The 26826-nt window shown below is 44.3% G+C and overlaps 1 protein-coding gene across 1 annotated transcript in view; it reads right to left on the reverse strand.

Annotated features, from left to right (window-relative positions):
- The window catches only part of PTPN13 (protein tyrosine phosphatase non-receptor type 13), a 541021-nt gene that overhangs the window by 267586 nt on the left and 246609 nt on the right, over positions 1–26826 (reverse strand). Inside the window, exon 8 of the mRNA XM_082263089.1 lies at positions 7377–7472. Within this exon, the coding sequence (XP_082119215.1) occupies positions 7377–7472 (96 nt within the window). The remainder of the gene's footprint in view (positions 1–7376; positions 7473–26826) is intronic.

Consider the following 26826-nt stretch of genomic DNA (forward strand, 5'->3'; position numbering starts at 1 on the left):
TAGTTGTCCCAAAACAATAGGTGAGGGGGAATCTTCCAACGGGGGCACCCGATACGTGAACAACGGTCTCAGTGAGGAATTCCCCTTACATTGGGAGAATTTTTCCTCCTACATCCTGTTAGATTGCTGGGACAGCAATATTTGAAAAAAAAAAATGAACTGGCAGGGGTTTATACCCTTCCTTGCTATATCCAACCTAGATAGCAAGCAATTGTGCTGCAAGTTTGAAAATGACTTGCTAAGCTATTGCTAGACTTGCAAGGCTTCACAAGTTTGTTGCACAATTGCAGCAAGTCCGCATTGCATGATTCCTGATCAACTTTCTTTGCAAACATTCTGCATGTCTGATGCAAGTTCTGTTACAGTTAAGTTGTGCAAAAGTCATCCCGCCACAGGGGTTACTGTGGATGAATTTTCATGCTGTAGACTCACCACTGCAACTTTACTCTTGCTAGAGACTTGCCACACAAATTTGCTACCATCTGAACCAACCACAGGACATGGTTCCAGTAATCCATGTGATTAGTCTGCTTGTCTTCTACAACCTTTACGCAGGTTTTCTTGTGCATCATCTTTAGAAGAGGCTTCCTTCCGGGACAACAGCCATGCAGACCAATTTGATGCAGTGTGTGGCATATGGTCTGAGCACTGACAGGCTGACTCCCCACCCCAGCACTCATACATCTATTTCCCAAAGACAACTTCTGGATATGACACTGAGCATGTGCACTTAAATTCTTTAGTCGACCATGGCGAGGCCTGTTCTGAGTGGAACATGTCCGGTTATACCGCTGTATGGTCTTGGCCACCGTGCTGCAGCTCAGTTTCAGGGTCTTGGCAATCTTCTCATAGCCTAGGCAATGTTTATGTAGAGCAACAATTCTTTTTTTCAGATCCTCAGAGTTCTTTGCCATGAGGTGCCATGTTGAACTTCCAGTGACCAGTATGAGAGAGAGCGATAACACCAAATTTAACACACCTGTTCCCCATTCACATCTGAGACCTTGTAACAATAACAAGTCATATAACACCGGGGAGGGAAAATGTCTAATTGGGCTCAATTTGGACATTGTCACTTAAGGGTGTACTCACTTTTGTTGCCAGCAGTTTAGACATTAATTGCTGTGTGTGGAGTTATTTTGAGGGGACAGCAAATTTACACTGTTCTACAAGCTGTACACTCACTACTTTACATAGTAGCAAAAGTGTAATTTCTTCAGAAAACGTCACATGAAAATATATGTTAAAATATTTACAAATATGTGAGGGGTGTACTCACTTTTGTGAGATACTATATATATTTTCAGAGTTGCCTGATTAATCAAAACCAAGTGGTACATAATAGGGTGGGAAGATCTCCCCTCCCATCACAGCTCGTTCCACCAGGGCTGTTGGTGTCTCTTGGGCTTTCCAGCATCAAACATCTGTATTCCAGATTTGCAAAGCCACCACTTGGTCCTCTGTTCACACATTCTACCAGGTGATGTTAAGGCCTCATTTAGCTTTGGTCACAAGGTGCTACAAGCTGTTATCTGAATGTTTTGAAGTTCTTACTCTTGTTGTTTGTGGGCCTGTTGGCAGTTCTGTTTGCCATGTTTCTAGAGTGTGGTTCCTGCGCTATCCTGGTAGGGTCAGCTAATCACCCTAAGGCTGCATATACATTAACTGATACCAAATAAAACAGTTTCAATGTGTAATCTAGAAGAGGGTTGTACTGCGCTTCAGGGGTTGCTTAACCAGAACCTCAAATGATAAATCTGCTATATATTCACTCTTATCTGGTCACAAATATTGATCTTCTATGAAAATTCTTCCTCCGTTACTATCCAATATAACCGTACTTTTATATTTCATACACAGTAAAAAGTAGAATCAATCAAGTGATATTTGTATATCTCAAGGTGCTGATGTGACCATTTACACACAAACCGTGAAGAGGGTTATTACCGTGCTTAAAAGTGTATCTATGCTTCCAAAGTGCTGTTGTGCATCAAATTATATCCGTATTTTTATACCATTAAATAAATAAGTGCTTGTGTTCCAGTTAAGTAAAATATAAAGTGCTTGTATCACTTAAAGTGAACGCGTGCGCAAATATAAATATAACCAATGTGTTTAAAGTGCTAGTGTTACAATACTATAAATAATACTAAATCATATAGGTGACAGTTATAATGTCTTCAACGTATTCTCTTCAAAATAATCATAAGTGTCCAATCCAAAATTTGTGCAAAAAAAAAAAAACAGATGCAATATAGGTGATCCGTGGTGCTTTATCTCTTCATCCACCTTTACTCTCCGTGTCCCAGGTCTTTTCAGTGCTTTCACTTCTAGGTGTTCTAAATGCTCACCTCAGTGAGCTCAGTAATACGCCTGTATCACTTGACCCTCTATGGATGTGGTTCCTTTGTCCCAACGCCGTCCACTTTCTCCTGGGATGATCCCTGTATCTCCTGATATTATTCGGTTTTCTCTCTTGGGGGGTGTGTGCCGATTTTCTATGGGGGGGGGGCTTTCCTAGGGTCCTTCCGTATTCGTTTCCTTATTTACTCCCACTGTGCCTTCAGGCTCATACAAATAATGGGGCCATCATGGTGAAGTATTTCAAGACTTTATTCAATAAAAAAAATAGCTAACTCACACACTTACTGTGTATGAAATATAAAAGTACTGTTATATTGGATAGTAACGGAGGAAGAATTTTCACATATAAGATCAATATTTGTGACCAGATAAGAGTGAATATATCGACGATTTATCATTTGAGGTTCTGTTTGGCATGTTGTTGCCCACTCCTTAGTTTATTCTTTGGTGATGTCTCATGGTCTATGAAGAATCTGCCAACTTACTCTACTCAACATTGCTTAGCTGCATTAATTTATGATGCTTCATTCTTACATACAATATTTAACACTTCTCAGCATCTCCACCATGTTGGTTATGGCTTCAACACCCTTTTTAACAAGAGTCATAGATTTCACTATGTTATCCAATACAAATAGCAAACCCTTAAGAGAAAGGATGTAGAGTTAATCTGCTTTTATAAAGAGCAAACCAGTTAAAAAGGTTTATGGCAGATTCTGATATTAAATCTCTGGTTTCACAAAAAATGGTGTATTCCCTGAAAAGACCCAAGACAAAAAGAAAAAAAAAAAAAAAAAATGGATTTTTGTCTTACTGTAAAATCCTTTTCTCAGATGTTCATTGACTGACACAGCTTCATATATTCATTGACCGTTGGGTTATGCTGCTCTTCCTAGGAGTAGGACACTATGCGGAAAAGGGTTAACAAAAGTTAAGACTTTGACCACGCCCATGGGCAGTCTTGGGTGGTATACTCCTACTTCCTGCTCTGGGACGTCAGTTTTGTAACAAGCAGTGTCAGAAGAATACATTGACCGTTGGGATGTCCCAAAGCAGTGTCATCATGAGGGGTGGGCACACAGCAAACTGTTAACAAAAAATGGCCGACAGAAAAAAAAAATAGTCAACCAGCCTATAGGGAGCCCAACAAGGAACAACTGGGGCTCACCAACCAGAAAAAAAACACACCCTCAAGAGGCCGCAGCCTGCACAACAGCGGCCTGCAAAACTTTGCATCTGAAAGCAGTATCTGCAGATGCCAGGATGTCCACCTTGTAAAACTTGGTGAACATATGCACAGACAACCAGGTGGCCGCCTTGCACACCTGGACCACCGACACCTGACGGAAGGCCCAGGAGGAACCTAGCGCTCTTGTAGAATGCGCCTTGACAGGGAAAGGAGGGACCTGACCCTTCATGGAATAGGCCTGCACCAGTCTGCCTGATCCACCGGGAAATAGTCGCAGCAGACGCAGCCTGCCCCTTATGGGGTCCATCCGTAAGTACAAAAAAGGAAACCAATTTACAAATTGTGTCAGTCATCACCAGGTACACCCTGATGGCACGAACCACATCCAAGGAATGTAAAGTAATCTCTTTTGGATGTTTTGGCTTAGGACACACAGAAGGCAACACAATGTCCTCATTCAAATGTAAGCCCGAGTCGACCTTAGGAAGAAATGACTGACAAGACGAAGAACCACCTTGTCCCTGTGAACCACCAGATAAGTTGACCGACAGGACAACGCAACCAATTCAGAAACCCTGCGTGCCGAAGTAATGGCCACCAAGAAGGCCACCTTCTGTGAGAGAGTCAAAGGAATCTTGCAAATATTCTCAAAAAGGAGATTTTTGAAAAACAGAGGACACCAAATTAACATACGGGGGCACCGGAGACCTCACAGGAGGGGCCAAATGGCGAACTCCTTGCACAAAAGTGTGAACCAAAGAATTCGAGGCATTGGAAAAAAAATTGCCAACGCAGAAATCTGGCTCTTAATGGTGCCCAGAGCCAAGCGCTTTTCTACATCCTCTTGTAGAAATTCCAGCAAACGTGATATCGAGAAGGCACGGGGGGAAATACCCCGAGCCTCGCACCAAGTAATATACGCCTTCCAAACCCGATGATAGATCTTGCGGGAAGTACATTTTCTTGCTCTTAGAGTAGGAATCACCGAATCCAGCAATCCTCTATCCTTCAGTACCTGGCTTTCAATAGTCAGGCCATTAAAGCCAGCGACTGTAAAGCACCCGCTCCATCTCCCACCCACCCTATACCGTGCCGTCTCTCACCCACTTGCCGTGACAAGCCCCAGATAATCCAACCTGTTGGACTGAGTCAGAGCTGATTTCTGAAAATTCAGCGTCCAGCCAAACTCTTGTAAAGTTTGCACAATGATGTCCAGATCGTTCTGTAATACAGAACGCGATCCTGCTCGCAGAAGAAGGTCGTCCAGGTACCCCAGTACCGCACTTCCTCTTTGAGAAAGGCGAGTACCGAGGCCATCAAAGCCTTGAGGCCCAAAATTGGACAAACCTTGCCCTCTTTTCTGGGGACAGTGAATAGGTTTGAATAAAACCCCTGAAAGCGTTCCATTTCTGGAACTGGCACAATGACCCCCTGCAAGAGCAAATCTTGCACTGCCCTATAAGGCCCTGCAACAGACAGGTACAGGACTGGGGACAGGTATAGGTTGGAAGGGAAGAACCTTGCCGGAGGCAGGGACCGAAAATCGATCATGTCCAAGGTTCCGGAAAGAAGCGAAGACGTCCCCCCACCCCTTGAATGGGTGAGGGTGTCCCTTCAGGCCAAAGATGATTTCTCTGTAGGGCGAGAGGGACCCGCTTTTGACTCACCAAGCCAGGGTCTCTTGGAACCCCCCTGAGAATGCTCGGGAGGGTTTTAAACCCTTGTCCTGGGTAGGACGAAAGGGCTGCTTGTGGGCTGAGAACACCAGGCCACGTTTGCGCCGAGACTCTCTGCCCTTCGTGCTTTGCGGTAGCAGCATGCTCTTACTACCAGTGAGATCTTTAATGATCTCTTCCATTGAAGCTCCGAACAGGTGATTCCCCACAAACTGGAGATCAGTCAGCACAAGATCCCCACAAACTGGAAATCAGTCAGCACCAGATCCGCAGACCAACATTTTAGTCAAAGCAGGCGATGGCGGGTCACTGCAGTCACAGATGCCCTGCGGGCCAACGGGGCTGCATCCAGGGAGGCATCACAGATATACTGCTACCCCTGTATGAACTGGTCTGTTAATTCCGCCAGCTCAGGAGGGTGTTGACCCTCTTCCAAATCCTGGCACAGGATTCTAGTCCATTCCGTTAAGGTCTGAGAGACCAAGGTAATGGCGAACACACGTCTCAAAATGGAACCTGTCAGTAAAAAGATGGCGGAAAAGAGCCTCAGCCTTCCTGTCTGCAGGGTCTTTAAAGGACAGAGCGTTCTCTTTTGGCAGCAAGGTGGCCTTAGTCAGCCTGGAAACTTGCAAATTTACCACCAGCGGAACAGTCAGTTTCTTGACGAGGGACTCCTCAAAGGGGTACCTCCATGCAAAACGCTTACGTATCTCAACCATGCGTTTCGGGGGAACTCCACTGACTGGTGACAATCAAAATAGGCAGGAAAGAGAAACCCCTTAAGCGCCTTTGACAGTTTGGGGGTACCAAACTGTGCCGGCACAGCTGATGCAGCACCAGCAGTGTCTTCCATCTTTATAGAGTTTCTCGCACTGATACTATCAGTGCCTCCACAAGCGCCTTTTCTTGCACAGAGGACAAGGAGGAGGGCTCATCCTCACTACCAGAGCCCTCCAGTTGTGTGGATGCAGACCCTGTGGGGTTGCTGGAGTCTACGGCCGTCACTTCATCCTCAGAATCTGAGGGCAGAGAAGGGGCAGGTGAGGGCGAGGGGCGCTTCTTTCCCTTTCTTCTCGGCAGGGCTAAATCCACTTTTGCTACCAGTGACTGCAAGACCGCTGCCAGGGCGGACGTGGATTCAGAGGGTCCCGCAGCCCCAGAGTGGGTCTGGTGGTGACACATGCTCTGAGGGTTCCATTGAACCGCCTGGGATCACAAGATTATGAAAAAACATTTTTTTGTTTTTTGCAAAAAAAAGTGTCCCATCACTTTAAATATGGCACTACAGGTCCCAGCTAACATTACAGCAGGAAGAAGGTGGTCGACTAAACCCCCGGAGACTCACCACACCCCAAAGAGTGAGAGCCAGCAGCGTCAGTCAGCCTGTTCAATGCCGTTCATGGTATGGAGGGAGCTGCGGGCCAGGGGTATGCCGCAACCCGGTCATGTGCATCCTTGTGAGGTATTCCCCTTGCCGCCCAGCCCACCTCTAGTGGGGCTATGTTGCGGCCGACTGAGCACGGAGCTACAGTCTGCACGCGCACGCTGGCCAGACTAGGGGGGGACCGTAAGGATCTAGAAAATCAAGTGCGTCACCCAGTCCGGCAGTTGATTGCAGTTCTCACAAGAACAGCTTGATTGTAGAAGAAAAAAAATTTTTGTTTAAGATTACTAAAAAAAAAAATGCCAGGACCAGAGATCCCAGCAGGGAGCTAGGTCCTTACTCCTACTGGGCAGAAAAAAATTGACGTCCTAGATCAGCAAGTGGGAGTATACCCCCCGGGGCTGCCCATGGGTATGGTCAAAGTTGTGTTAACTTTTGTAAACCCTTTTCCGCCTAGTGTCCCACTCCTAGGAAGGGCAGCATAACCCAATGGTCAATGAAGATATGAAGCTGTATCCATCAATGAACGAAAGAGAAAAAAAAGATTTTATTTACACTACCGTTCAAAAGTATGGGGTCACTTAGAAATGCCCTTATTTCTGAAAGAAAAGCCTAGTTAAGTGTTTAAATAATGTTGATGTTTCCAGGTTACATATGTTCTCTAAACGTAACTAAGGGAAGTTTGATTCTTTTAGGATTAGAATTTCCTTGGTAGCACACAAAAATAAAACAAAATTACCATTTGGCTCTGTAAATCTCTTACCTTGTCTAAATTCTGGTTCTGACGATACCACAGATGGGCTTTCACTAGAAGTACTGTAGGCGTCACTATGAGATGACCTGTGCAATCTTCCAGGATCTGAAATGGCACATACGTATTATAAGTGTAATTTCTGGCTTAAAACATGCGTAGAAAAGGTTATGCAATAAAATACATATTTTAATTAATAAAACCAGGTGTAGAACACCTACCTTGCTGAGTGCTTCCAAATCAAGCTTGTTATGGGGGCACTTATGCATGCTCAATCCCGAGTCATCTCTGACACACAGAGCACAGCTCGACCCTACTCCCTTCTCACTGGCTGTAAATGACAGCAGCGGTAGCCAATGGAGAGACTCCAATGGGTCAAAATTAGGCTCGGGTAAGTATTTCTGCACAGAGAAGGTTTTTTACCCTTATGCATTGAATGCATGATGGAAAAAAAAAAAAAACCTTCAGCATTTACAATCACTTTAAAATAATATCTAAACACAAGATTAAAATTGTAATATACTGCACCTTACCAGTAGATGTGGTGACCACATTAGTTCCCTTTATTGGCTTTTTTTTTTTTTTTTAATTTATGCAGCTCTGTGTCCCCTTATTTTCAACTTGTAATCCTGCCAGTAACACATATTCTGTCCTAATGTAAAAACGCTAATTCACCATAATGTCTGTTTGGAGAAGGAGTGTTGTTACACTAGGACACAGTTACAGACCACCACCCTTCTTTTCTTCATAACAGAGAAGCAGGGAGTTCTGTAGCTGCTGTGAACAATTTAACCAATAAGAATGCAGAACAATTATCAGCTGATAAGATCTGTGTCAGGATCAACATGCTTTTTTTTTTTTAAACTTATCGAACAGAAAACAAAATATAAATACAATGGTATATTTAACAGACCGAACAGGACCAAATAAGAGAAGGTAATTGTTGTCTTTAAACAAGTATAATATAAGCAGCCAGTTTAATATAGATGGAAATTAAAAAGTTAGATGGCAAATGTTGCGACAATGAGAAATTAGTGAGCTTCAGCTTTTTCTGACCACATGCTCTATTAAGGATTAAAGGAGCACATATGAGAACATTTTATTTGGTATAATCATGCAGTCTATTCTGAATGGCCTAAAGAACCACACCTCAGTCTCTTTACAGTAGCGAAGGACAAACTTATAAAGGCACACAAGCATGACATAACTGACAATTCAATTATACAAAGTCTCAGACACTAAAAAGCAGAAACCCCATCACTAGTTAGAAAAAGTTACAGATAATAACAAAATAAAAAAAGTTTTCTTTAAAAGAAAGCCTGCATGTTGCGATTACAAACCCATCTGAACAGTGGGCAATGCCAACTGCTTTAAATAAAACAAGAATAAGCAGAGGTTACCTTTAGTGCACACCATATATCAAAACAACAAATACATCCATAAAACAGAGCCAAAAAATATGTACAGCTCACATTTTTTCTTGCAAAATTGTAACTCTTGACCATCCTGCCAATAAGTAGGCTTATGAGGCTTCAAATTCTAGAAAAAAAGACAGTGCCATAATGCACAGGGTGGGCAACATTTTTATCATTATATTGTACATTTGTACATTAGATTAGATTAAATTAGATTCGATTAGGAATATGTGGAGGAAAGCAGGGTTGAGGGATATGGGTTTAATAGAAGGGCTCTAAACAGATAGCTGTAAGTTACTTATTACTTCTATCTATACATGAGCAACCAGCCAAAACAAGTTTTGTTTGCAATAGAACAATTGGACCTTTTATGTGATACGGCAAGGGAAAATATTTACAACATTTTTTGTTAAAAAGTTGTTTTTTTATTATCATCACAATCTTCATTTAAAAATAAAAAGGTACTAGTAAGGTTCTGGAGTGTTCACAGAGGTAATACTACACCTTAGGCTGGTTGTACATGATCTGAATGATAGTCTGCTTCAGCTGGAACTGGCCAAATATTCAGTGAGTGTGTACAGTTGCCTGTACGACAGAAGCCGATCACATGACCGGCTTCTGTCAAACGGGCATGCTGGGAAACCAATATCGGATCAGCTCTCGCAGCCAATGGCTGCAAATGCTGATCACTGTGTTTTGGCGGGGGACTGCCCTGTCAGTGCAGCAATCTTCCTTGCTGTGCATTTGTGTTCTGACATCACTTGTGTTAGTATGGTGATCTCTCCGTGTTTTTTTTTTCGTGCAGCCTCCTGGGTTGAATTAAAAAATTGAGTGTGTGTACCCAGCCTTCGCTTCCAAAGAGGCTACCTCAATTACTCCTGAGTTGAAGAATTACATAAAATTGCTCCCTTGGCTGAATCCGCAAATACCTCAAGAGGGAAGATTATATTTTACTTGAGATAACAACCATGCTAAAACCTAGGAGTAAAGTCTGAATCTGGGTGAATTCAACATAGCCTTAATTTGCAGGCAACACCATTCCTTTTTCTACTTGGAGATAAACCTGTATTGATGCTAAATAAAAGCTAAATAGAAGTTCAATAACATATGCATCTATGGATTGCAAATGAATATATCGCAAATTAATATATCAATTGGTCTATGCTCTTGTGGTTCAGATGGCGCCAAGCATGTGTGGCAGCAACCAGGTGAGGAGTACAAAGACAAGTGTATGTAAATTTTCTGTTTAAGAAGGGCCCACAAGTTCTCAATAGGGTTTAGGTCAGGTGAGGAAGGGGGCCATGTCATTATTCTTTCATCTTCAGGGCCTTTATTGGCATGCCACGCAGTGGAGTACTTTGATGCATGCGATGGAGCATTGTCCTGCATAAATATCATGGTCTTCTTGTAAGATGTAAACTTTTTCTTGTACCACTGTTTGAAGAAAGTGTCTTCTAAAAACTGTCACTGTTAGTTGTAGATTGACTCAAAATCAACCCGAAAAGGTCCAACTAGCTCATCTTTACTAACACCAGCCCATACCAGTACCCCACCTGCACCTTGCTGGCATCGGAGTTAAAGTGGAGCTCTGTGCCCATTACGGATCCAGCCACAGGCCCATTCACCTGGTCCATCAGGAGGCATTCTCATCTCATCAGTCCTTTGAAAAATCTGTCTTCAGATATTTCTTGGCCCAGTCTTGGCGTTTCAACTTGTGTCATGTTTAGTGGTGGTAGGGTTTCAGCCTTCCTTACCTTGGCATCGTCTCTGAGAACTGAACACGTTGTACTTCTGGGCACTCCAGGTAGGTCACAGTTCTGGAATATGACAGCACTGGAAGATAAAGGCTTCTTGGTAGCTTCACACTTGATTATTCTCAAATCTTTGGCAATTTGTGTCTTTTTTCTCTCAACACGTTTCTTGCGATCTTGTTGAGTATTTGCAGCAAAACATTTGATGGTTCTGTGATCACGTCCCAATAGCTTAGCAATTTCAAGAGTGCTACATCCCTCTGAAAGACTTCATACAATTTTTGACTTTTGAGAGTCAATTAAATCTTTTTTTGAAAAAAAAAAATGGTGTTAAGCACCACCAATCCCACGCAAAGGACCATAGTATGTGATTATTAAATTAAGTAAATTAGATATAAACATATGTCTATGAATGTGTAAGTGGGAGCTCCAACGTGAATGTGGTAAATGTGACAAATTATAGAGTGAAATATAATAGTTGCGTTCAACCAAAATTTATACAATATATAATATAATGTGTATAAAACAACTGTGCAGTGACAAATTGTTGTAGATATTAATAAATGAGTAGGTAGTGTACCTAAAAGTGTACATAAATAAACAGATAATATAAGTGAACCACAAACTTATATCAAAACATAAACAGTGCCAAAAAACAAATACAGTCCCAGCAGGACTGGAGTGAACAGTCCAAAATGTATATTGCAGACTGGAAATTCTATATATGTGCTTCTTCTGATAGTGTAGCCTCCACCAAAATCAGGGTTACCCAGTGATACAGGCTGCTTACCAGATGGGGTGGACCCCTAGATTATAAGGGGTCAAAGAAGCCTTAGAATCATGCATAAATGCCAAGTATCAGATATGTATTCCTCAAGGATCAGCCAGCCAGATAATCAATGGACCACCAAATATAAACTCTCCAAGGTAGCTCCAATCAATCATATAAAATGAAAGGAAAAGGCTCCATGGTGAAGTAAATTCAAACAGGGAATGTTTAATAAAGAATAAAACTTACAAACAGCTTCTTGTAGCGGAGCATGTAGGAACAAAAACAAATGTGCCGAATGCCGGGTGAACGCACTTCCGTGTTCCACGATGCGTTCCACTCATGATACTCCTATCTCACTCATGATACTCCTATCTTTTCTGAATGCTTCTTACCACCTGTGAAATTGTAAGTGTATTCCTTTATCTTCCAATAAATTGCCCATACGGTATTATGCTATGGTGTCCTTTTGGTTTATCCCTCTCCACAATCCCATCCCATGAGTGGGGACTCCTAGGCATGCCCGTGTGGACCGGTTTGGAAGATATTCATCACCACCTGTGATCCAGAGACACTGCTGAGGTTCCTGCCTATTCGGTACCGAGGACATCTACATATACAACGTGTATGACCCATTTGCTGTACAGTACTTTGGGTCCATACCATCTGGTGAGCACATCTTGATTCCTTTATTCCTTTGGTGTGGGATTTATCGTTTGTTGCAGTTATTTCACATGCTGGAGTCAACACCTTTTTCAAGTCACAGTTTACACTTTATGGACATTCTGGACTTTGATTTTTTTAATTTTTTTGCATTTTGGTTTGATTGTTCACGTTTTACTTCGTGCACATTTACTCACACATTTTTAGCGCTGCACTATTTTTCTTAATACAAAATATCCACTTGCCAAGTAATTGTGCACATATAGGTTAATACGTGCATATTGATGCACACAAAGAATATCCACTTTAGGTTTTTTGGTATGTTCTAGGAAAACAATAAAAAAAGGAACTTTGTAACCATACCTGTCAGGAAATGATTGATCCCTGGTAATGCTTTGGTTAAATTATGTTTATGAAACAGGAAATGATAGGTGTTGAGCCAAGATCCAACTTTGTTTTGGTTTAAGGTCTATGAAAACCAAGTTAAAATCCAGTGGTGTTGTCTGTACGAACACTCCAAAACCTTACTCTTGTAGTAGCTTTTACAAGTTTTAAATGAAGATTGTGATAAAACTTAAAGCAGAACTAAGCCCATCAACCTAACTGTTTCCAAAAACAGTTGCATTCAACGCATGATGTAAATGATAACTGTCACAGTTAATAGTGCACTCAACCAAGAAGTCAAATGGCTCGTCTCAGAACTTATCACATGTGTAGCACCATGGTGACTTCAGATCGAACAGAGGCTAAGAATGCAACTTCCTTGGCTGTAATGGATAGAAAGGTTTTGTTCCGATTTAAAGGGTAAGTCCAGGCAAAACCTAACTTAACTTAACCTAATCTATCTAACCCTGTAAAGCAAAAATAATGTACTTACCTTTTCTGCACCCGATCTGGTCTGGTCTCCAGCGACGCAAGCTCTGTGCAGGAGAGGATCGACAACGGCTGCGAAATGAATGGGAATGACCTCACCCATAGACTTACTATGAGGCTTCTGTTGTCGAGTGCCTCTCCTGCACCCACCTCCACGCGGGACCGGATCAGATCAGCTACACAATAGTTAGGTACAGCGATTTTTGCTTTACAGGGTTAGATAGATTAGGTTTTGAATGTGGCACAGAGCAGGTTTAGCGTTAAGTGGGGTACACACTTGTAGAAAATCTGCCGAAAATTCCCGTCCGAGGTAAAATCATACGATTTTCAGCTAGTGTGTGCACAACTTTCAGCAGCCGATGCCGACATTTTCAACGAAAAAAAACGGAGGGACAAACACCAAAATTTTTATCGTCCATCCCCAGACGACCAATTTTCGTTTAATGTGTATGCAGTACATCCCTGAAAAATCGGATACGAAAGACCGCGCATGATCTGAAGTTGCTGACAACTCGGAAGTCTAGGAACAAATGTCCCCAAAAAAAAAAAAAAATCGGACGAGAAATTTCGTTAACATTTATGCACTGTCAACTAAAAACGGTTATGAACGCTGAGCAAGAGAGAAAAATCGGAGGATATTTCGTCAGATTTCCATCAAGTGTGTACTGGGCCTTTAGTAAGGCTTTGCCTGGACTTTTCATTTAAGAGAATAATCAATGTTGTGCCTTATCACTAACTGCTCATTACTGTCATGTACCCTTGTTCCATGTTACTACCTCCAGTACTCCATGGATCACAAAGATGTTGTATGAATATTACCCTTTGAAAGATTCTGTAGTCCCAGTGAGCTACATAAAGTAAGTTTTTACCGAGACACACACTGTATTTGTGTAAACAAGCCCTGGAGGGACATCTTTACTATTTCCATCATGCACATTTGCATCAGCATTCACAATCTTGGAAAAGATCACACAAACACTCATTACATTTTCTATATCAATAGCCTCAGGTAGGACACTTTCAAAAACCAATGGAAACTACTATAATAATAGGTCCATTGTTCTACACAATATTCTTACTGTCAAGAACATACAGTATACAGAGGAAAAACATAAGACAAGCCTCATCTTGTTAGGGGAAAAAAAAACAATAAATTGTTTGTTAATACAAAACAGGTAGAAACCGAGCGCGCAACCTATAAAGATGCACGACTGCCAAAGAGGGCAGCTAATAGTGTGTAAAAAGAAGGGACATGTCCTGGACTCTGCTTAAGGGTTCATTCACAGCTGAGAATAATACAGTGACAGCTGCTGCAGCTCAATTTTTTTTTGCATCTTTGTGTTTTTTAGTGGAGCGTTTTTGGAATGGCATGATTCATTAGAATGGGCCTCCCTTGGCTCCAAAAAGGCTCATGTACCAAAATCTTGACAGAGAACCAGAAGCGATTGGCGCTGCGATTTTTGCAGCAATTGTAGCGCATTTTGTAGCTCAACAATCGCAGCAAAATCGCACATTTGGAGTGCCATGAAGGAATAAGGATATCATCCTATGTTTTGCCCCCTATTCTGGAATTGTGGCAATTCTGCCCTCGATTCATATCGCCTAGGTGTGAACGGAGCCTAAAATAAACCAAGTGTAAACGTGGACAAATTAGAGTCTATAGCCCCGTACACACGTACCGATCGTCGGCCGAACGATCGGCCGTCTTTTGTCCAGGGCTGTTGTGTCTGTTGAAAACTGCAAAAGACTGCACACGAATTTTGTCGGCCAATAACAGCCGACTGCAGGAGTGATGTCATGTGATGGTTAACTTTCCTTGTCTTTTTTCTTTTCTGAGCATGCCCAGTCTTGCAAATCTGCTGTCTGTCGGACGAAATCTGTACTTACTGGCGAACAATCGGCCGTTCTGGTGTTGGCCAACAAAAATTTTAATGCTTGCACGACAGATTCTGTTCGGCCGAAAATGCGCTGTCGGCTGTCAGAAGCATCATACTAACAAGCCTACAATCGGCCGATCAGTCGTCGGCCGAATATTTACGGCCGACAATCGGTACGTGTGTACGGGGCATACGATGAGAAACAGTACAAGCAAAAGTTACTTTCTGAGAAAACCCCTGTCTTACCCATCAGTGGATTCAGAGTTATAGGCAGCTGAGTAATTACAGAATGCCTCGAATGGGAAACCATTCACTCAATGGGATAGGTCCTCTTTTAATGATTGGGGATTCTTCCATCCACCTAGTTTGTGTGGATGAAGAAAGTCACAACACGATATGTGAATATTGCTCTGCCTTGCAATCAGTATGTCTTTTCTTAGCTGTAAATACAGCCAAAGTACATGCAAACCAATGGATGTTTTCTGGTGTCCTTGATTCTGTGCAGACTGGTATGCACCCATGGTCAAGTCACTTAGGCTTCAATCATGTAATGTATCTGAAGACAACATTATTAAGAACACTGGCAGTAATTATTCATGGCATTTTTCAAACATCAGGAGTGTCCTACTCCTAGCCTTCACCATTTTATGTGGCATACTAGGCATGCTTTTTGGCACTTCTGCTTCTACAAGGCCGTAAGAAGAGCTGTGGGAGTTATACATTAAACAATCACATATGTCTAACTAAATGTAAAACTTTTAGATTTGGATAGAGTGTAGAAGGGTTAGAACACTTGTCAGGTTTTATTAGGGAAGGAAGCAGACAGGAAAAAAAGCCACTAAGTGTAGTAGGAGTGTTAAAATTTATTAATGCCCCCAATATGGGCTACTCACTATACATTTACTGAAACAGGCTCTTCTGTAAGAGGTGGTCCGGGGTGCCATGTTGATCATCCGCCTGTAGCGCTGGGATGGAGGAAGGGAAGCCTCTGGTGTACCGGGAGCTGGTGGAGGAAGTCCACTATGGGAGCTGTACATAGCAGACTTCCTCTACCACCACCTGAAACACCAGAGGCTTCCCTTTCCCCATCCCAGCGCTACAGGCCAATGATCAACACAGCACCCTGGACCACCACTTAGAGCTGAGCCTGTTTATACTTTTACCATGTGGATATTGGGGGCACAATATATTTAAATAGCCCTACTACACTTAGTGGCGCTTTTCCTGTCTGCTTCCTTCCCTATTTTCTAGAGTCAGCTACAACTCTTGGAACAGCTTGCCCTAGTGTGTGGACTTTTGGAGTTATTCACTCGAACTAATAAATTGAGAACTTTTTAGCTTTTGCACTAGGGATAGACCGATATGGTTTTTTCAGGGCCGATACCGATATTTTGGTCATAACGTATCGGCCGATATTTTGTACATTTAAAGTTTTGAAAAATAAATAATTTTTGACACAAATCTGGTACTGAACATGTTAATTGTTGTTTAATGCTTAATGGCTGGCTTTCTGGCACCCTGTGGTGGGTGGCAGGCTGGCACCCTGTGGTGGGTGGCTGGCTTGTACAGGGCCTGTGGGTGGCAGGCTGGTTGGCACCCTGTGGTGGGTGGCTGGCTAGTACAGTGCCTGTGGCTGGCTGGCTGGTACAGGGCCTGTGGGTGTCAGGCTGTCTGGCACCCTGTGGTGGGTGGCTGGCTGGCTGGTACAGGCCCTGTGGGTGGCTGGCTCGCTGGTACAGTGCCTGTGGATGTGGGTGGCTGGCTGGCACCGGGCTGCTGTGGGTGGGTGTATAGCTGCGATACACTCCCGCGAGACTAGTCCTGGCTCCACATGAGGCTGTCCAAGGCGAGGGAGGAAGCCTAAGAAGGCAGAATGACGTCACAAAAATATCGGCAATATCTGCCAGTTCCGGGGCCGATATAAAAACATCGGGGAAAATGCATATCGGCCCTCGACATATCGGCCTTGCCGAAAATCGGTCTATCCCTATTTTGCACCCATCACTCTCCCCTTTGTTGTCAGGTTGCTATTGCTGTCTGAAAAATGTGAAAAGAATATACCAAATTTTAAGTTGTCCTGAGAATAGTAATGGGGGGTAAATATGGCGATCATGGTGCAACCAAGGATTCCCCCACTTTGGAAGGTTTTCCTCTCACTTGGCTATGGGACAAGTAGTAAAAGGGAAATCTCTCCAATGGCATGCAGATAGCAAAAAAACCCGACAGGGGCTATAACCCTCCCTTACTCTATTCAAAAAGGAAAAAAAATGTTTTGCCTACAGTTTTACTTAAAAGACGTGTAAATAACCAATTGCTGACAAACAGATTTTAGTTTAATATAATCCAATCAAATTAACATTAATTTGGATTCATTTCAGCACTCTGCATGCTAAACTTTCCCTTTCCTTTCAGAATAATCGAAAATGAACTGTTGGGACATCATTCTAGTTCAATCAACGTGCATCCAGTGTTTACAAAAAGCTGAACTCTGGGCAAATTGCTAACCACGCAGATGAATTACATATATTGGAGCTGCTTTACCTGTCAAAGGACTCGTATTTCTGTCCAACCATTTTAGAGATTTACAAAACTCAGCACAGCCGTGTGGTAGGGCAAGAGACCAGATTTTTCTCTGTTGTAGTTAACACTTACAGGTCTTGTTCATCCCTCAGCCTGTGACTGGACACTGAAAGAAGCAGCATACTGATAATATCTCAATGTCACTGTGCTCTATTGCCTCATATTAGCATGTTACCTGTTAGCGCATGAGCACTGGAGTACAACTTGGCCCTTTGTGTGATGCTTCTCCCTCCCACATTCTGAGCTCTGCTGTACAGGGACTGCAAGAGACTGATACCAGATTAAAAACAGGTGTTTGTGCGAGATATATATATATATATATATATATATATATATATATATATATATATATATGTATATATATACACACACATACACAAACACACATACAATATCTCACAAAAGTGAGTACACCACTCACATTTTTTGCAAATATTTCATGTGACAACACTGAAGAAATGATACTTTGCTACAATGTAAAGTAGGGAGTGTACAGCTTGTATAACAGTGTAGATTTGCTGTCCCCTCAAAATAACTCAACACAGCCATTAATGTCTAAACGGCTGGCAACAAAAGTGAGTAAACCCCTAAGTGAAAATGTCCAAATTGGGCCCAATTATCCATTTTCCCTCCCCGGCACCATGTGACTTGTTAGTGTTACAAGGTCTCAGGTGTGAACGGGGAGCAGGTGTGTTAAATTTGGTGTTATCACTCTCACTCTCATACTGCTCCCTGGAAGTTCAACATGGCACCTCACGGCAAAGAACTATCCGAGGATCTGGAAAAAAAAAATCGTTGCTCTACATAAAGTTGGCCTAGGCTATAAGAAGATTGGCAAGACACTGAAACTGAGCTGCAGAAAGGTGGCCAAGACAGCGGTTTAACAGGACAGGTTCCACTCAGAAAAGGCCTCGCCATGGTCGACCAAAAGAGTTGAGTGTACGTGCTCAGCGCCAAATCCAGAGGTTGTCTTTGGGAAATAGATGTAGGAGTACTGCCAGCAAGATAGTACACAAAAAGTACAAAAAAAAACACCTGTTTACTGAAGACAAGCAGACTAAGGACATGAATTACTAGAACCAAGTCCTGTGGTCTGATGAGACCAAGATAAACTTCTTTGGTTTAGATGGTGTCAAGCGTGTGTGGCGGCCACCAGGCGAGGAGTACAAAGACAAGTGTGTCTAGCCTACAGTCAAGCATGGTGGTGGGAGTGTCTTGGTCTGGGGCTGCATGAGTGCTGCCGGCACTGGGGAGCTACAGTTCATTGAGGGAACCATGAATATCAACATGTACTGTGACATACTGAAGCAGAGCATGATCCCCTCCCTTCAAAGACTGGGCTACAGGGCAGTATTCCAAACGGAAGGTGGAGGAGCGCAGGGTCTCTAACATCCACCAGCTTCGTGATGTCATCATAGAGGAGTGGAAGAGGACTCCAGTGGCAACCTGTGAAGCTCTGGTGAAATCCATGCCCAAGAGGGTTAAGGCAGTGCTGGAAAATAATTGTGGCCACACAAAATATTGACACTTTGGGCCCAATTTGGACATTTCCACTTAAGAGTGTACTCACTTTTGTTGCCAGCGATTTAGACATTAATGGCTGTGTGTTGAGTTATTTTGAGGTGACAGCAAATTTACACTGTTATACAAGCTGTACACTCACTACTTTGCTACAATGTAAAGTGTCATTTCTTCAGTGTTGTCACATGAAAAGATATAATAAAATATTTACAAAAATGTGAGGGGTGTACTCATTTTTGTGAGATGCTGTATATATTGTACAGGTCGCCGAGGCTGGGTGCTGGAAGGATGCTATATTTCCCCTTTGTTTGGACTGTGGTCCCTTTAAGGGAACAAAAGAGGTTAAAGCGGAGTTCCAGCCTATTTTTCAACTTTGCATTTTCTGTTAGCATAAAATAACCTGAAAAAGGAGTTGGATAGTTATTTTTTTTGCTTCACTTACCTTATTTTTTCAGAAAATTAACTTACCTTCCTTCCACTTCCTCCTTTCCATTGATTCCTGAGAGATGAGCGTCATAGATTCCAGGTGTCAATGCGCCTGCACCGGAGTCACTCATCACTTCCGGTGCATGCGCGTCATTCCCTGCTGAACAGCTTCTGGGCCTGTTTAGTCAAGTGCAGCCCCTCAGGATGGAAATCCCACGGAACCCTGGAACACCCATCCCGCAAGGCCAAGAGTCCCTTCCTGTGCCTCCTCAGAAAGTGGGGGATGTACAATATTGGCAGTGTCATTCCTGGGGCCATAACCGGACACACTGCCCACTGCAAGCAGAGCCAATGGAATGTGGGGTTCTCCGGGGGGGGGGGGGGGGTTTTATGCCCATAAAGCATGCACAACACATCTGGATCTTGGTGAGGGAAAGTTTGAGTGTGGAAGTCAAGTAAACCAACAAAGCCCTGGCAGGAAGGTGAACTTAAGAAGCATGGGGACCCTGGTTCATTCCAGAGTAATTGGGAGGATCATCCCGGTAAGCAAAACTTTATGGGTTGTGTGCATTCACGGGGACACTAGAGAGAGTACCCTCTCATCTCGGTGTCCATCTCCATGGCATGTGGCACTAGTACTCAAGAGGTGGCGGTGGTGAAGAACTTAGTGCATGATGTGAAATTAGGACGAGACTGTCCATTGTTTGCAAAACTGTGGGAACTAGGACAACTACATGAACAGCCCAGAAACTGGGAAGAAACTAGTTCCTCTGTTCCTGCTGTTGAGGGGAGTAACCCTGAACTGCCAAATGTACTTGAGGTTGATATGGATAAAAGCAATATTGATACTGTTGAGGATGCAAAAATACATGATCCACAGACCGACCTGAACACTGAGGGGGGCCTTCACCACTTCAGGTAATGCTGGGGGAAGAGAATGAGGGAGTGGCCTCTATCCCTGCCCTACCAGATTTGGATGTTCCCCAGGGGGCATTTGGTACTGCCTAGATGCAGGACCCCACTTTGGCCTGGGCGCAGGTTGTGGTGGTAAATGGGGCTCACCAAAAGCCAGGTGCGAATGAGCAATGGCCACACATTGCAGTATGTAATGAATTGCTTTATCGGTTTAACAAAGTAAGAGAAAAAAATGGTGGAACAATTATTGGTACCCCAACAGTATCGATGAAAGGTTCCTGACCTGGCCCATAATGATGATGTTTTGGGGGACACCCTGAAATGGAGACAACGGAGGCACAGATCACCGACACGTTTTACTGGCTAGTCTCTTGTCCCACCTGTCATATTATTGGTACGGTGACTTGAAAGGACAGCGATGGATATAGTGGGTCCCTTGGTAAAGTCTGCTCGAGGTCGCTCCTCAATACTGGTAATCCTTGACTATGCCACCCGATATCCTGAGGTGATACCCCTGCGTTATACCTCCTCTAAGACAATTGCCCGGTAGTTATTCCAGTCGCTTACACAGACTGGTTTTCCTAAGGAAATACTCACGAACCCGGGCACTCTGTTTAGGTTGAGGGTTATGGCTGATGTGTGCAAGCGGTTTTGGATTAAACAGCTGCGCACATCATTCTACCATCCCCAAACGGACGGCTTGGTAGAGTGCCTTAATAAATGGATTTTTGTAAAATCTTACCGTAAAATCCTTTTCTCTTAGCTCATCGACAGACGTAGTCCTCGGTGATACACCACCTTCGGGTTATGTTACCTCCGCAGGAGCAGGACTAGACAGGAAATTAAAAAGCTCTGGCCACACCCTAGGGGCAGTCCCAGAGGGTATATCCTCTCTCTCTCTGCCTCAGCAAATCAGTTATGTGAAAAAGCAGTGCTTAGAGAATTTAACCCAACCCAACTCCAAAACAGAGGGGCGGGGACTACGTCTGTCGATGAGCTAAGAGAAAAGGATTTTACGGTAAGATTTTACAAAAATCCATTTTTCTCTAGCGCTCATCGACAGACGTAGTCCTCGGTGATACACCACCTTCGGGACGTCCCAGAGCAGTATCACAACTGAGGGGTGGGAAAATGGAAATCAAATCCCAATCTAGAAGGCCCAACCGGTGCCAACTAGAAGTTTACAATGCTCATCCTTAATGATGAGACTCAACCAAAAAAAGAGAAAACAAATTTTTTTTTTTTTTTTTCAAACAGAAAAAAACCCTCGAGGTAGACCACCGGTCTCCTCAAATTGCGGCCTGCAAAACCTTGCGGCCAAATGAGGCATCCGCCGATGCCGTCACATCAATTTTATAGAATTTTGTAAAGGTATGTACCGACGACCAGGTGGCCGCCTTACATACCTGGACCACTGACGCCTGATGGCGAAAGGCCCAGGAAGTACTGAGCGCTCGAGTGGAGTGCGCCCTAACAGGGAACGGAGGACTCTGACCCTTAATAGAATAAGCCTGTACCACCGTTTGTCTAATCCATTTGGCAATGGTCGCGGCAGATGCAGGCAAACCCTTTCTGGGGCCATCCGTGATCACAAAAAGTGAATCCGTCTTACGGAATGATTCCGTAGCTTTCAGGTATACCCTGATTGCCCGAACCACATCTAAGGAATGCAACGCATGTTCCCGATGATGCTTGGGCTGAGGACACAAGGAAGGTAGTACAATATCTTCATTCAGATGAAAATCTGAAACCACCTTGGGAAGAAAAGATGGCTTAGGATGAAGTACTACCTTATCCCTATGAATCACTAGGTATGGTGACTGGCATGATAATGCAGCCAGTTCTGACACCCTGCGAGCAGAAGTAATAGCCACCAAGAAGGCCACCTTCTGGGATAGAGTAAGCAAGGGAATCTCCCTGATGTTTTCAAAGGGAGGTTTCTGTAGAACCGACAAAACCAAATTAAGATCCCAGGGCGGTAAGGGCGCGCGGACTGGAGGAGCCAGGTGCCGCACCCCCTGGATGAAATTCCGCACCAAGGATTTGGTAGCTAAAGGCTTCTGAAAGAAGATTGCTAATGCTGAAACTTGACCCTTGATGGTGCTCAAGGCTAGCTTCTGCTCAACCCCTTGTTGCAAAAAGGCCAATATTCGAGTCACCGAATAGGTACGTGGAGGAAATCCTAAAGATTCGCACCACGCAATATAAGTCTTCCATGTGTGATAATAGACTTTGCTGGAAGTCGCTTTCCTTGCTTTAATAAGGGTAGGAATGACTGAAGTAGACAAACCTCTGTCCTTCAGTACTTGGGTCTCAATGGCCAGGCCATTAAAACCGGCGACTGTAAAGCACGAAGGTAAATTGGTCCTTGAGACCACAGACACTCCCTGAGACGAAGTTCCCACGGAACGTCTGCGACTAACATGTCCAAGTCGGCCAGGCCGGCTTGAGGAGGCCAGCCTAGAATTTCTAGGACCACTGGCGCTGATTGGATCTGAACCAGGCGTCCCTAGAGCTATCTGGCCCCGACCATCCGAGAAAGTCTGGTCGTTTTCTGTTCCCACACATTTATCAGATACCTGATAGTTATCAGGAAAGGTGATCTTTTCTGGTTGAACCTCAGGGACCGAAGTCACCCGACTAGAGGCTACTTGGCCTATCTGGTCAACCAGATCCGATTCCTGTGAGGTATCGGGACTAATCTTAGGAAAAGGTAAAGGAAAAGATCTTTTCAGGGAACGGTAACTACCGCTTCCTGTGGTACTTAAATGTTGGAAGGGAAGAATCGCACCGGTAGTAGAGGTTGATGCTCGATCTAATGTCCTGAATACCGGTGAAAACGTCCCCCCACCCTGAAACCGGGTGGGGGCGCACCTTCAGGCTGTGTACTCCTTTGCTTCGGGTTTGGCTGGGTTGGTCCCCTTCTTGAACCCTCCTGGAGGAGTCTTGCCTTTCCCGCTAGTACCAGCCGGGCGCCCTTTATGGGCGGTAAAGAAAGGTCCTCGCTTGTTGCGAGCTTCCTTAGCTTTTGCAGCCTGTGGCAAAAAAGTGCTCTTGCCCCCAGTGGCATCCTTAATGATTTCATCTAGGTTGGCTCCAAATAGACGATTCCCCTGAAAGGGGAGATTGGTCAAGGTCTTTTTGGAACCTAGGTCAGCTGACCAGCATTTTAACCACAGCACACGTCTGAGGATCACTGCTAACTTAGATGCATGCCCTAATAGGGGAGTAGTGTCCAAGGCTGCGTCACAGATAAACCGTAGCCCTTGTATGATCTGTTCCATCAAATCAGATGTCTCCTGGGGAATATCTTTTTCCCCTAAGATCTTGGCGTACCATTTTCGCCCATTCCGTGAGTGTCTGGGAAACTAGACCAATAACGATTACTGGTCTAAATGCTGACCCTATCAGAGAAAAGATAGTGCGGGACTCTGCTTCTATCTTTCGATCCACCGGATCCTTAAAGGACGAAGTGTCCTCCACTGGAATAACCGTGGCTTTATTCAGCCTGGAAATAGGCGGATCCACGACTGGTGGTACCGTCCATTTCTTAATGATGGATTCCTCAAACGGATAGCGTCTAGCAATACGCTTGGAAATAGTAAAGGTACGTTTAGAATGCTCCCATTCTCCTTTAATCTGATTACCAAAACATATAGGTACAGGAAAAGCCTTCGCCGTCTTGATGGGCTTATTAGTCCCAAAAGGCCTCTCTGTTTCAGTTGCCTCTGCCGGTAAAGCCTCAAGTTTTAAGGTTTCTTGCACTGCCACAACTAGTGTGTCCACCAATGCTTCTTCCTGAATTATAGCAAGAGAAGAAGCGTCCTCCTCATTGTCTGAGGGGGCTTTACCTGGGATAACAGCCCTTGCAGAGGAACCTGCAACTGCCGTGACCATCTCTGAATCTGAGTCAGAGGTGTCAGATGGTATAGGGGTAGGCGGGGGTCGCTTCCTTGACCCCCGTCCCTGACAGGCCGCCTCCACCCGAGCCACCATAGACTCCAAAATTGCTGTAAATGACTCTATACTCTGTGCACCGGCGGGTCCCGAGGCCCCCTCGAGGGAAACAGGTGGGGGAATATGTGTGGCAGGGTCCATAATAACTCCAGTTACTTCCTGGATAATATAATTCAAAAGTAAAGAAAAAACTTTTTTTTTTTTTCTGACCCCCAGTGCCACAAAAAAGCCCCTTAGTGTTACCTGCTTAGGGATCCCTATCGATCGAGAGAGAGAGAGATAGACCCCCAGGCTCACCACTTGATGCTCAGAGTTAAACTGCAACAGCTTACAGCGCTGTCTTGACAAACAGGAAGTCTTTTGGCTGGCTGCCCAGGAAGAAAGGAGGCGGCTCCGCCCCTCTGCACGCCTTCCGGCGCCTCCCCCAAGCTCCACGAGGTGTAGGATCACCTCAAACATGGCCGCCCCCATGCTGGAGACACGAGGCTACGCCAAAATGGCGGCTCGTGCGATCCAGCAAAAAAAATGGCGGCGGCCTAAACTGAATAGCGGTGTGCTGCAGGGCACACAACACTCTCTCTGCATGGGGATATGGCGTGGTTGGCGGTATCGGCCCTGGCGGACCGCGTGGCCGTTCGGGAGGCCTGCTAATAGCTGGAGATCTGATTTGGAAGGCAGTCTACATGTCCGTGGCTTCTGACTGGTAGGTAGCTTATACTTAACCCATAAGATTCCCAGAATGCCACAGATTACATCTTTAAAACATGTATACAATAGATTGTTAGCTCCCAAGCCAAGCCTCCTGGCTTTTGCACACATAAATCACACTCAAAGTAGGAGGATTTGTGACATGTTATAGGATAGAAAGGACTCTTTCTTACCATACAGAGAGGGGCCCGCGTTCACCACAAAACCCGTCAGGGAAAAAGGGGGAACATACTACTCACCATACCGGAACCAGGCGGGCACCAACTCCTGACAGTACCCCTCTCCACCAGGGCGGGAGGGCTGTCGACCGATACGGACGCCGTGACTCATGGTCTTTGGCGTTTCGGCGAGACGTTTAACTCGCGTGGACAGTCCTTTAATGGGACTTTGTCGCGGCCGACCCAGCGCGGAGCTATGGCCTGCACGCGCTCGTAGGCTGAACTGGGGTGACCACCGGATCTCAACATCCAGCCCGTCGCCCAGTTCAGCTTTCTTGCTTGAAGATCTCACAGGAACACTGGAGAAAAAAGCTGTCTAAAAAAATCCTTTAAGAAAAAATTCTTGCCAGGACCTAAGATCCCAGCAAGGTGTCTAGGTCCTTACTCCTAACTAGACAGAAAATAACTGATTTGCTGAGGCAGAGAGAGAGAGGATATACCCTCTGGGACTGCCCCTAGGGTGTGGCCAGAGCTTTTTAATTTCCTGTCTAGTCCTGCTCCTGCGGAGGTAACATAACCCGAAGGTGGTGTATCACCGAGGACTACGTCTGTCGATGAGCGCTAGAGAAAAGTCTCTTAAGTCCATTTGAGTTGGTGTATGGGCGGAGACTTTGTGGATTGCTTGATTTTGTTAAAGAGGAATAGGAAAGTGAACCTATTCAGCGTATGAGTGTTCTTGAATATGTCTCCCAAATGCAGGAAAGGAACATAAGTGTGATGCCACTGGTCAAGGAACATTTGCAAAAAGCCATTGAGGCTCAGCGGAGGGTATATAATAGGTCTGCTAAAATAAGGCACTTCCAAGTGGGGGATTGAGTGGCGGTACTTATTCCCACTGTGGAAAGTAAGTTCTAGGCCAGATGGCAAGGTCCCTTTATAATTTACCTCCCCCATTTTTTCCCCAATTTCAAAGTCCACCAATAAGGCAAGAGGAAGCCGTATCAAATATATAATGTAAACTTGTTAAAGCCCTGGACCAGGGATCCTCAAACTACGGCCCTCCAGCTGTTAAAACTACACATCCCATGAGGCATTGTAAAAATCTGACTTTCACAGACATGACTAGGCATGATGGGAACTGTAGTTCCCAAACAACTGAAGGGCCATAGTTTTAAGACCCCTGCCCTGGATGGACAGGGAACCATTGACCTCCCTTGCTGATGCAAAACTTGAGACTCAGGTTGGGGTGGAGAATGTCCAAGTAGCAAATACCCTTTCTAAAATCCTCAAATCCAAAAAAGTCAGCAAGCAAAGGAGTTCTTGCAGAGAAATAAAGAAATGTTCAGACTTGCCAGGTCTTACTAAAGTCATCGAGCAGGATATTATCACAGAACCAGGAGTCAAAGTTTGTGTCCCACCTTACTGTATCCCAGAAGCTCAGAGAAAGGCAGTTTCAGAGGAAGTAAAGATGTTAGACCTGGAGATTATTGAAGAATCGCAGAGTGAGTGGTCACAAGCCCAATTGAGTTGGTACCAAAGCCCAACGGGACTCTGCGGTTCTGCAATTATTTTCAGAAACGTAATGAAGTTTTAAGGTTTGATATGTTTCCTACCCCATGCCTCGGGTAGATGAGCCTATTGAGAAACTAGGTCCAGCCAGGTATATCACTACATTAGACCTTACTAAGGGGTATTGGCAAATCCCCCTAAGGCTGCTAGACAGAAAACTGCTTTTTCTACCCCAGAGGGGAGTTTTCAGTACAAAAGAATGCCTTTTGGACTACAAACTGCTGCAGCCACGTTCCAGCAAGCAATGGATAGGATTTTACAACCTCACCGAGAATGTGCC

This window comes from Pelophylax lessonae, assembly GCF_965119305.1.
Source record: "Pelophylax lessonae genome assembly, chromosome: 1".
Taxonomy (NCBI): Eukaryota; Metazoa; Chordata; class Amphibia; order Anura; family Ranidae; genus Pelophylax; species Pelophylax lessonae.